This window comes from Doryrhamphus excisus, linkage group LG16, assembly GCF_037039965.1.
Source record: "Doryrhamphus excisus strain RoL-2023G ecotype Guam linkage group LG16, RoL_Dexc_Guam_v1.1, whole genome shotgun sequence".
Classification (NCBI taxonomy): domain Eukaryota; kingdom Metazoa; phylum Chordata; class Actinopteri; order Syngnathiformes; family Syngnathidae; genus Doryrhamphus; species Doryrhamphus excisus.
Genome location: NC_136372.1, coordinates 9,804,028 through 9,815,518, shown reverse-complemented (window position 1 = coordinate 9,815,518; position 11,491 = coordinate 9,804,028). Strand labels below are relative to the sequence as shown.

The 11,491-nt window shown below is 44.7% G+C and overlaps 2 protein-coding genes across 2 annotated transcripts; one reads left to right on the top strand and one right to left on the bottom strand.

The window, feature by feature from the left end:
• LOC144901864 (uncharacterized) lies at positions 1-5,049 on the top strand. Its single transcript, XM_078797261.1, has 3 exons — positions 1-550; positions 615-743; positions 842-5,049. Exon 3 carries the CDS (start codon positions 3,248-3,250, stop codon positions 4,541-4,543), a length of 1,296 nt encoding a protein of 431 aa, XP_078653387.1. The 5' UTR covers positions 1-550; positions 615-743; positions 842-3,247; the 3' UTR covers positions 4,544-5,049.
• A 1,920-nt stretch (positions 5,050-6,969) lies between these two features.
• On the bottom strand, positions 6,970-9,638 carry LOC144901885 (uncharacterized protein F54H12.2-like). Its single transcript, XM_078797341.1, has 3 exons — positions 9,456-9,638; positions 7,036-8,302; positions 6,970-6,974 (listed from the first exon to the last, which is right to left on the bottom strand). The coding sequence occupies exons 1-3, from the start codon at positions 9,636-9,638 to the stop codon at positions 6,970-6,972; spliced, it is 1,455 nt and encodes a 484-aa protein (XP_078653467.1).
• Between the last annotated feature and the right edge of the window lie 1,853 nt (positions 9,639-11,491).

The window sequence follows — 11,491 nt, the reverse complement described above, 5'->3', positions numbered from 1 at the left end:
TCAGCCAAAAGTCATTACCTACATACACTTCTGCAGAGAACTCAACACATTTGTGATGAAACCTGGTGACTATGCGTCGTTTTGTTTTATAACTTAAAACCAAACCTTTAACTTCAAGAATCCAATCAATTACTGGCGTTATATTTTTGTAGATATTGTAAAAGCAGGAGTTCATCCACAACGGGGAAATCACACTCGTGAGTACTTATGACAAAATTTAAGTCGGCGATATTCACATTGTTTTAATTGACGGCGTTATGACTTGTAGCAGACTTTGATGAGGTGTTGCCGCAGGTGGAAGTTGGTAAGTACTGATTTGCATTAAGTTTGGATCATAAGCCTAGTAAAGCTAATTTTAAAACATCAGCTACAGAGCTATGTGTTACAAGATGTATGACTTTAAAAACATCAATTACAGCGCTACACAAAGTTGCGGAAGGGCAATTTTGCGGAACGTTCAAAGACCGGAGAGAAGGTGATCATACAAAGGAGAATGATTTTGAGCCACATGGTCACCGAATGAGTGTTGAAGCGCATCGACGGGACTTGGGTATGTATCGATCTACATCAAGTTAACAACGAGGCTCGTGATGACATTTAAACATGAATTACAGGGTTAAGCAACATCGCAAAGGAGTGTGTAGAAGCGGATGGAGGTCGTGAGAAAGATCCGGCTTCTGTGGTGACAGAGTCTGTGGTGACAGAGTCAGGGGGGTGTGACCAAGACTCTGATGATAAACCAGGTAATGTGTGTAATTGATGATGCAATACAATATCCGATCATTATAATATGGTGATATCCGATCATTATAATAACGACGGTGATATTATTCATTCGCAGAAAGAAGCAGAGGTCGGGGTAAACGACAAAGCAGAGGAGCGGCGGATCGAAAGAAAAGAATCAGAGCTCGAAAGTTGTTGATGAAAAGTCTTCTCACTCACGTGCTTCACATCTTAGCTGAAGTCTGGTAATGTGGAGCGTTTGTTGTTTTTGTCAGACCTATGGATTTTAATATGGATGAGGGTTACCCCGCTGATGTACCGTGTGAACTGGCGGATGTCATAAACGAGTTAAATAGAATCCCCAACGAGCAAAATGACCCACTAAACGAAACAAACGATCATTATGATGCTGGTGATGATCCTTTTTTTGCTATCAGGCAAATCGCAGACTTTGAAGACTTTTTTAATCCACTTGAAAGAGCGCTTGAGCGGCTTAATCAGCCATCAGCGTCTGGTTGTATACACGACGAGCCGTCCTCACAAGCCGGGGGAGGTCTGGCCGAGCCACAGATTGTGAACAGAGACCGTTTCAACAATGTGGAAATAAGACGTGTGCTAAACATTCCCCCTCCTGAGCGTGTACCTAACTTTGCGACCTTCTACGTAGGTGTTATGGAACACGTGAATGATTTAGTCGATAGAGCTATAGGTGTTTCAGCACCGGGCGATGTTGTGCAGCTGGAGTCATGACCGATGCTGGTTTAGAACTCGTCATGCAGGTGGTACGTGACCAGAGAGGTGGGGGAAAACGCAAGTTGGAGAATACACTTGATTGTGAAATCATCCAAAAGAAAAAACGGCATTTGTACACTCTGTACAATAGAGATCAATTATGCTTCGCCACCATTATAGCTCTGATGCTAGATAGCCATCAGACGGTAGAGTCTGCCAGGCAACGGGGTCGGCACCTACAGCATTGTGTAGGCTTGAGCGAACATACCCCGGTGGGTTTTAATGACATCCATAAATTTGAGACGGTTCTGAATCGTAAAATTGTTGTCTTGTACAGAAATGAGGGATTTACACCGCTTTGTCATTTTGAGACAAATTTCACCAAATCGACAGACACATTGTTTTTGTTTTTGGCGCAGAATCACTACTACGGTGTAAAATCAGCAGCGGCTTTTGTCGGGCACAGGTATTTCTGCCATTTTTGCTACAAAGGTCACGACAATCTCAACACACATCGATGTCAATGGCATTGCCCCGTTTGCACAACACATGACTGCATGCGGCAGGAGATGGCCGGAGTTTACTGCTCCGATTGTCGCAAAGTATGCCGCACCAAAGTTTGTTTTGCCAAACACAAGGAGCGCAAACACACGACCAAAAGCGGGGTCTGCGTTAGCACGTGCGACTTGTGGAAAAGGTGTGATCAATGCAATATGACGTACTACGTCAACAAGAACAAACCCCCCAGAAAGCATGTATGTCCTGTTAGACGATGTCAGACCTGCAACGAACAAATGCCTCGTGATAATGATGCAACCCCCCACCTGTGTTTCATGCAACCGCTAACGACAGAAAAACCATGCGATAGCCTGATATTCTATGATTTTGAAACCTACGTTGATCAAAACAACAAACACGTCCCTTACCTGGTGTGTACAAAAACATTGGGCGGAACTGAGTTGAGTTGGTTTGGGGTGGACTGCGTCAAAAAATTTCTCCTCCACTTCAGGAGAGATAAGTTTAAAGGGTCGACTTTAATAGCTCACAACGCAAGAGGATTTGACAGCTATTTGATCCTCAATCAAATGATAGAGATGAAACTCACGCCATCCATTATCATGACGGGGAGTAAAGTTCTGAGTTTTACAGACCAAGATTACAATTTAAAGTACATCGATTCGCTGTCATTCCTCACCATGCGACTCAGCGCCATGCCCAAAGCCTTAGGGTTTGAAAATCAAACTAAAGGTTATTTTCCGCACGAGTTCAGCTCCATGGAGCATCTAAAGTACGTAGGCCCATACCCGCCGCCCGACGCTTACGGCCTACAGCGTATGGCTCCGGCTGAGAAAGAGTTGTTTCTTGCTTGGTACGGTAAAGAGTGCGGTGGCACATTTAACTTTGAGGAAGAAGCTTTGCTCTATTGCAAAAACGATGTTGACATTTTGTTCCAGGCGTGCTCTAGATTCAGAGATGAATTTCTTAGCGAGACGGATGTAGACCTGATGAGCTGCATCACCATAGCCTCAGCCTGTATGAAAGTGTTCAGGACCAGGTTCTTAAAACCTAACACGGTCGCTATACCGCCGCCAGACAATTATGCGCGTCAACACAAATCATACTCACAAGCGGGCATCCAATATTTGGAATGGGTTGCTCACAGCAAAAAAGTGTTCATTAAACACGCGCTGAACTCTGGTGAAAAAAAGATTGGCGAGTACTTTGTAGACGGTTATGCCGAGTCAGGGGGTATAAAATATGTCTGGGAGTTTCTGGGGTGTTTTTTTCACGGATGCTCCGATTGTTTTTTTGCTCCGATTGTTTTTCAATGGAGATTTGTCCATTGACGAATCGCCCCTTTCAGGAGCTGCGTGACAAAACTGAGAAGAAATTAGAGGCGTTAAAGACCAAACACGGGACGCGTGTCACGGTAATGAAGGAGCACGAGTGGGATAACATGAAAAAGACGCATCCGGGGGTGCAGGCATTCCTGCGTAACTATAACCCTCCGGAGCCTCTTTCACCACGGCAGGCCTTTTTCGGGGGTCGAACGAGTGCGTTTACTCTAAGGTATACGGCTGCGCAAAACGAACGCGTGATGTACGTTGATGTCACTTCCCTGTATCCTTATGTGAACAGCAACTTTGCTTACCCGCTAGGTCACCCCCGCGTTATCCACAGAGACTTTGATGACCCGCGAAACTATTACGGTCTCATTAAAGCGAAAATTTACCCGCCTAGAGGCCTTTTCTTTCCTGTTCTTCCGCACAAAACATCCAAGGGGAAACTGGTGTTTCCACTATGTCGTACATGTGCCGAAACAAACAACCAGGAGGGGTCGTGTTCCCATGATGATGACAAGAGGGCTCTGACCGGTGTGTGGGTCACGGTTGAATTCAACAAAGCCGTTGAATTAGGTTACAGGGTGGCCGCGATTATGGAGGTGTGGCATTTTGAAAGGTCTAGCGACGCCATCTTTGTGGATTATATGCATACTTTTCTGAAGGGGAAACAGGAGGCCTCCGAGTACCCCCCCGGTGTGGTTGATGACGAAAGCAGAGAAAAGTACCTACGCGACTACCAAACCCATCAGGGTATCCGCTTAGACCCGTCTAAAATCAAACCAAACCCGGCAAAGAGACAGATGTCTAAACTCTTTCTGAATTCTCTTTGGGGGAAACTAGGACAGAGGGATAATTTAGCCCAAACCCAACTCGTCAGAAACCCTGACGATTTTTTCAACCTCATGTTTTCGGGTAAATATGAACTCAAGTACTTTTCCTTCCTCAACGATGATGTGGCGATGATACAGTATAATTACAATCGGCGTTACATCAAGCCCTCCGGTAAATCCTCCAACATCTTTTACGCCTGTTTTACAACGGCGTACGCCAGGATGTTAATGTACAGGTACCTGGAGCAGCTACAGATGCGGGTTCTTTACACTGACACAGACAGCCTTATTTACGTCGTTAAAGAGGGGGAGACACCTCTCCCGCTGGGGGATTACTTGGGTGATTTGACGGACGAACTGAACGGTGACAGCATTCAGGAGTTTGTCGCAGCCGGTCCTAAAAGCTACGCTTAACAAACCCGCGACAGCGGGAAAACTGTGTTGAAGGTGAAAGGTATCACACAAACGCAAGAGTGCTGCGAACGAGTCAATTTTGACAGCGTCAAAACACTGGTGGAGGGTTACATTCAATCAGACCGCACACAGGCCGCAGCTCTTGAAACACCCCAGCATAGCATCATACGTGATAAAAGGGGGTTTCATTTGAAAAACACAACATTCATGAAAAAGTTCAGGGTGGTGTACGACAAAAGACGGCTCTTGCCTGACGGGACAACGCTCCCGTTTGGCTATTAGCACAAAAATGGATATGGGGCGGGTTAATTTTGACCCTAGGTTAGAGCTACCGTTTTCATGTCTGATTTCAGGTCCCAGCGGTTGTGGAAAAACCTTTTTTGTAAAAAGTATTTTAGAAAACTGTGAACATGTCATGAAATGTGTACCGCAAAATGTGGTGTGGATCTACACCTCTTATCAACCCATGTACGATGAAATGCAAAAAAGGAATAAAAGACTCAAGTTTGTGGAGGGTTTGCCTGATTCCTTTGACGATGAAAACCTCTTTCCACGTGACCAGACGCATCTCATCATCCTGGATGATTTGATCTTCCAAGCTTCGGATCACCCCGAGGTTGTAAAAATATTTACGCAGTACAGACATCATAGGAATATGAGCGTCATTTTGATGACTCAAAACGTCTTCCACCAAGGTAAATACAGCCGGACAATCAGTTTAAACAGTAATTATATGGTGCTGTTTAAAAACCCTAGAGATATGCTTCAAATAAGAGTTTTAGCTCACCAGATTTTCCCCATGAGAAAGAAATATTTTTTAGAGAGTTTTGAGGACGCCACCAAAGAGCCGCACGGGTATTTATTACTGGATCTGACCCCCGCATGTCCAGAACAATATAGACTGAGGACAGGGTTACTACCCCACCACTGGCCTACCGTTTACATGCCTAAAGGCTGATATCATGTCTAAGCTTTTAAAAAGAAACGCCCCGCAGCTCAAAGCCCTGTTTCACGCAACACCGAGAAAGCGTAAAGATATCTTGGCTCACGGCTCCTCAGACTTGGTGAAGGATCTATGCGAGATTGCGTTAAATCTCTTAAGAGGTCACATACCGCTGTCGTCGTCTCAGTACAAAAAATTTAAAAAACAAAAGAATATTATACGCTTACTGGCAAATAAAAAAACCAGTCTGAAAAGAAAAAGAACCGCTCTCAGTCAGAGAGGTGGCTTTATTCTCCCCCTGCTTGCCACGGTTGTGCCTGCGTTGGGTAGTCTTTTGGGGGGACTATTGAGGAGAGATTAATAATATTTAAAAAAGATGTCTCTGAGGACGACGCAGAAGATGTTTCTTGTTTCGCCGCAACAATTGGAGAGGCTGGGTAGAACAGAGCCATCCATCCGACAAGACGCAGAACATGATTTGGATTTAAAAATGAGGGCCGTGTTAGAAGATCGGACGTTGAATCAGTACGATAAGGTTAAAAAGTACGAGGCTTTGTTGGAGCGCTACCTGGGATTCCTTAAACAAGATCAGAACGAGCGTCATTCGCTAACCTTAACCGTGCCTCAGGATCCTATTCATGACCTTATCCAGAAGGGGGAGAGCGAGAGGAAAAAAGAGCAGCCGGGGGAGGAGGGGGTAATGGGTGCCGATCGCGAGGTCTGCGGTTGGACGGACATTTTACAAAATATCCCCGCACGCCGACGCAGAAATGCTGAATATGTTTTGAAGAAATTATCCGTCGATAGAACAGCGTGGACCCCGATGAGTGAGTTTGTTTTTCAAGGAAAACCTATAAAAGGATCGCATATGACGGATCTACTCAAACACCTCACAATAGACTATGGAAAAAGAAAACAGGAACCCCCGCCTAGAGGTTGGAACGAGTTTCTCCACGTGCTCTCTGAAGTCAATGTTCCTACAACAACCGTATCTAACCCTCAAGCTCGTGAACAATTTAGGACCGTCAAAAACGGATCGCCTAACCAAGAGGCGCATCAGGATGTAGTCGTCAAAAAGAAGAAGAGGAGAAAGACATCCGCGAGTATAAAGTGGACGTCTTTTTGAATGAAAAACGTGTTCGATATGATAAATAAAATATATAATAATCACACAAAGGCATTCGCGCGTCTTTAATGAAGTGTTTATTATATTGTCACAAACACCGACAATCTTTAAACTTGTGAAAAGAACACGCCCGCTGCCCCCCGCAGTTTAAAAAATCACGTTCAACAAATGCGGAGACCATAGCATCATTTTTAAGCACATCGTCTGTGTAACTGTCTATGACGTCTTGATAAGACAGACCGCACCCTCTTCTGCATAGGTAGTACACACAGTGTTGGCCGCATGTGGTAGATAGCTCGTGTTGAAGTTGTTGGTTATGATACACTATACGATCAGAATTATTCTCCAAAAATGTCACTATACTTTGGGGGTAATATTTGAAATCCGGGGGGAATCCAAAAGAGTCAAAGAAACTGCAGTTACCACCCTTTTCCAAGGACAAGGCGAGCCAGTGCTCTCCGGGTAAGCTACGCGGATGCGTATTGACGATGTAAAAGCACGGCGGTTTGGGATGTAGCGCTTGTAGCTCGTCTGAGGCGTAAACGCCCTGAAATAGTTTGCCCTGGAGACGTTTCATGAGGGTTTCAATCTCTTTTCCGTAATAGTCCACCAAAACCTGTCGCTTTGAATTAATTTCCAGAATGGAGTCGTAACAGGCGTACACAATGAGGGTGGTGGTGTGGGGGAGGGGGACTCTAAACCGCATCTCCAGTCTGACCGTGCCGCTGGATACAGGTGCAAGAGCCCCGGAATCTTCGTTGGGATTCAAATTAAAAACAAATAGAGCGTAACCCTGTTTGAAATCCTCGTGATCTATACAGAGCGGTATATCTTTTAAATGTCTTCCTGTGGATGTAAACAGGTTATGAAATTCACGAATCGCATTCCCTTCATTAAATTGAGGCTGGAAAGCTTTGGAGGGGATCTGGCGGCCATCTTGACACAGAGCTAAATATTCTACATCGTGATGGGCAAAGTTAAAAGGGTTAAGATCTCTTCTCCCTACAAACGCGTTGTGGTTTACGAGCCCCAAAACCACATACCTGGGTGTATTACCAAGGAAAAGATTATCTTGATGGCATATGCGGGAGTGTTGGGGTATAGAAAATGTTTTTACGTTAATTCTGGATAGAGGATAAAGAGCATTATCTTTAGTCAAAGCGGCTGCGTGTCCTAAGCTGACGGCGGGTGAGACGGTCACTTTTTTCACAAAAAGCGAGGCCCCCAGTATTTTTAGACGGATATTTGCATCGGGGGGACTCATTAAACAAAAACTATCGCTGGCTTTGATGAGTTTGAGTCTGAGATCCACTTTGTTTAGGAGCAGTCTTTCGCAGAAAAAAATATCGGCGTGGATAGGACCGAGCACTTGAAACTCTCTCGACCCCGCAATCACTCGGGCTCTTTTGACCAGGCCCTCATTAACGTCATCGCCGGCGATCGCCGTCGAGTCCATGAAACCTTGCGTGTCTTTATAAAACATACCGGCTGTGAATTGACTTTTTAGCGAATCCTCTGAAAAGTTCAACAGCGTCTCTATTACGGCTCTGTAAGAGTGTGTGGCGCTGGACTGGGAGATCAGCCTGTCACCGAGGGTCACATCCACTTGTGAGAAAATTGTATTGATGGGGTAATTGATAATACCCACGCGGGCGTTAGGATCCAAACGACCCCCATCCCCGTCGGTCACCTGCAGTCGCAGGTGAAGCAGTGTGTCCGAGAGGTCGAGATATTTACTTCCATCGCCGGGGATAAAGAATTCAATAGGTCCGTCGTTAGTCAGGGCGACAAAGGTAGAATTTCAACATACTGGGTGTGCTCTATGGAGAGCTGGGTCATGGGGGCTGAAAACAGATCCAACTCGGTCAAGGCGCAGTCCTGTGATTTGTGGTGTAACAACGCCATCTTTTTTTTTTTGGAGTTAAGAGAAAATGTCGACGCTGCTTCTCGGACGTCTTCTGCGTGATACTGATTTCTTTTTTGAAGCGCTTTTGTGTTTTTTATACCCGTCGATGCGTAATCCGATAGGTCTCTTGGTTGCTCTTCGTGCTAAAACCATCAGACCCGAGCCTTCTTGCCCCTCCTCTTTTCGATGCATTTTTTCCATCACGCGCCCGGCCACATCGGTTACAATATTTTTGGCCGCTGTTTTTAAGTGGGGTTGTGCCAGACCGACGCCCTTCTTAACCAGCGGCATGATAAAGCGAAATAATTTAGCAAAGACCGAGCCCAAGCCGCGACCGTATTGCACAGGTGCTCCGTGAAACCCCGGAGTTGACCCCCCGGCTTGATTTTCATAGTAATGGACGAATCGGTATAGATCCGGACGAACCTCGATCATCACCATCTTTTATTTATTTAGATGCTTTAAAATGTAACGTCACAATCACTTTTCCGTGTCTAAAGTCGACGGGTTGGTTCTGGTCGGTCTTGATTTCAACACCTATGTTTTCAATATGCCTTCTACAAATAGGTATATAGTAAGCCGGGTTAAAAGAACGAGATACGATCTCTCCGTATTCCCCTTGAACCGGAACCGTCCTTAAAAGCGGAGCGAACGCGTCTCCAACTATCTGATGCGAGGTGATGTCGGTATAAATGAATAAATTATAAAACCCCGCGTTTATATCGGCTGTGTGAGGTGATTCGACCGCAAACGGACCGCATGTAAACCACCGTCCGGGGTTCAAACAGAGTATGTACGCCAGCGGTGGGGAAAACCTTAATTTAAAACGACCGCTCCCCTTCCATGTGAACTTGCGTTTGAGCGTGTTGTAATATAGACCAATTTCTGGAGCAATTTTTTTAATAGCATGGTTTATCTCTTTCGTAATGATTTCTACCGTGTTATAACATCCGGCATCCGTGGTTAGAGTTTGGATTTTAAATCGATTCTCATCAAGAGTTTCGGGGGACTCGTATTGCAGCGTCTCATCGATGTAAGTATCCCCACGCCCATGGCGTACGTTAAAGTCTTCGGGTTTGATCTCGGTTGTCTTGAGTTCGGGGACTCCGTGTTGCCACATGTCAACGATGTGAAATACCCCGGACCCTCGTTGTACATTGAACCAGGTACGGGGGTAGCATATCTCTGTGAGAGCCACCTGCCATTTTCCTTGGAGGTGAATGTGTTGAGCTAAATTTACTCTGTAAGCGGCTGTTGTATTCCCTGGAAACACGTCGTAGCTGGAGTTTGACGGTAAAGTCACATAAAAACCTTCCTCCGAATTGGACTCCATGACCGCTTCTGCGGGGGTTTCTACTGTAGGGTGAGCTTTATATATCCGTTATCTCAGCGGCTGGGACCCACGAGTCAAACTTTTCAGGCCAACCCTTCCAGCGTATCAGACACTGCTTCTGACCTCTAAACGTACATCTTTTAAGAATTTTTTCAATGTGAAACGCCTTATCTTTTGATATTTTAACTTTTTGTAGCTCCGCCTCATAAAATGAGCCTTCAATGGGTTCCCCGTCGTAATCCACAAGCTTGTACACGGGGGGAAACCTATGTACGGTTTCGGCTATTGTAAACAGTTCATTTGTAAAACTCTGCTCATATTTCTTATCAAATACACCCCTCAGTTTAGAGATTCTTACGAGATCCCCTTTTTTGAAATTCATTTTTAATTGTTTTTGATACCTGAGGGGGATGGCTCCGTACAGATTTTGAAAAACCTGCAGAGTATTTTCTGAATTAACTTGATTGGGTTTCATTTTTATACTGCTATGGTATGCGTCATTGTAGCTATTGACTAAATCCTGTACGGCATTGATGTATCGCTGCGTGTTGTTAGCCGTGAGGAATTTAGCCATCCTGGTCTTTAGACTTCTGTTGAAGCGTTCGACAACCGACGCTTTCAGATCACTGGCTGTGGCAAAATGATCGATGTTGTGCTTTTTTAACAGAGCGGATAACTGTTTATTGAAAAATTCTTTGCCTCGATCCGTTTGCAGCTTCTTGGGTATTTGGCTTTCTAAAAAGATGGATCGAAAAGCTCCCGCGACTTCTGCCGCGGTCTTGTCTCTCAGCACACGCACGTAGGCTTTTTTTGAAAACACGTCTATGACGTTTAATAAATATTTATAACCGTCGTTGTGATCGGCGAACACCTGCATATCGCAAAGATCTGCTTGAAATTGGTTTAAAGGTCTTGATACAAAAACTTTATTCCTGGGGAAGTGAACTCTAGCCGGTTTATGCAGAGTATAAGCGTCTTGCTTGGATAAAAAATCTTTAACTTTGGCGATTTTGACTTTGCGACCCGTTTCATCCTGCAGGGCTTGATGTAATCGGTTTACACCGCTAAACCCAGCGGGGTGTGCGGGATCATAAAACATTTTACGCATGCGACGGTCACTCATAATGGAAATGATGTATTTCTGATTTAACACCCTAATTTACCAATGATGTGACACACACACACCCCGCCCACACCCACAAGGAGCTGGCATGTGGTCGCACGTTAACTTGGTTTAAATGCAAATGAATCAATACACAACCAACAGGATAGAACTTGTATATTTTATTAAATTCTCACAAAACATACATTTTCTACGATCTAATGAGCGTTAAACCTTGAATCAAAATTGAACGTTTTACATTCGTATCAAGAAAAGATTGTAATGATTTCAACTCTGAAAGAATGTTTTAAGGCAGGTTGTTTTGCATACGGTATCTTACAGCATCCACAAACAAGGTGTAAATTGTAAATAAACGACCGACATTAAAATCATTCTGCCAGTGTACAAGTATATCTTGAATTGTGTCAGACAGACTTGTTTCAGACATGTAAACCAGTTGTAAGACCAACGCGTCCCATGGTAGCTCCGACAGATCGAGAGATCTGACTTTTTGCATGTTTTTTTCCAGTTTTTCAAC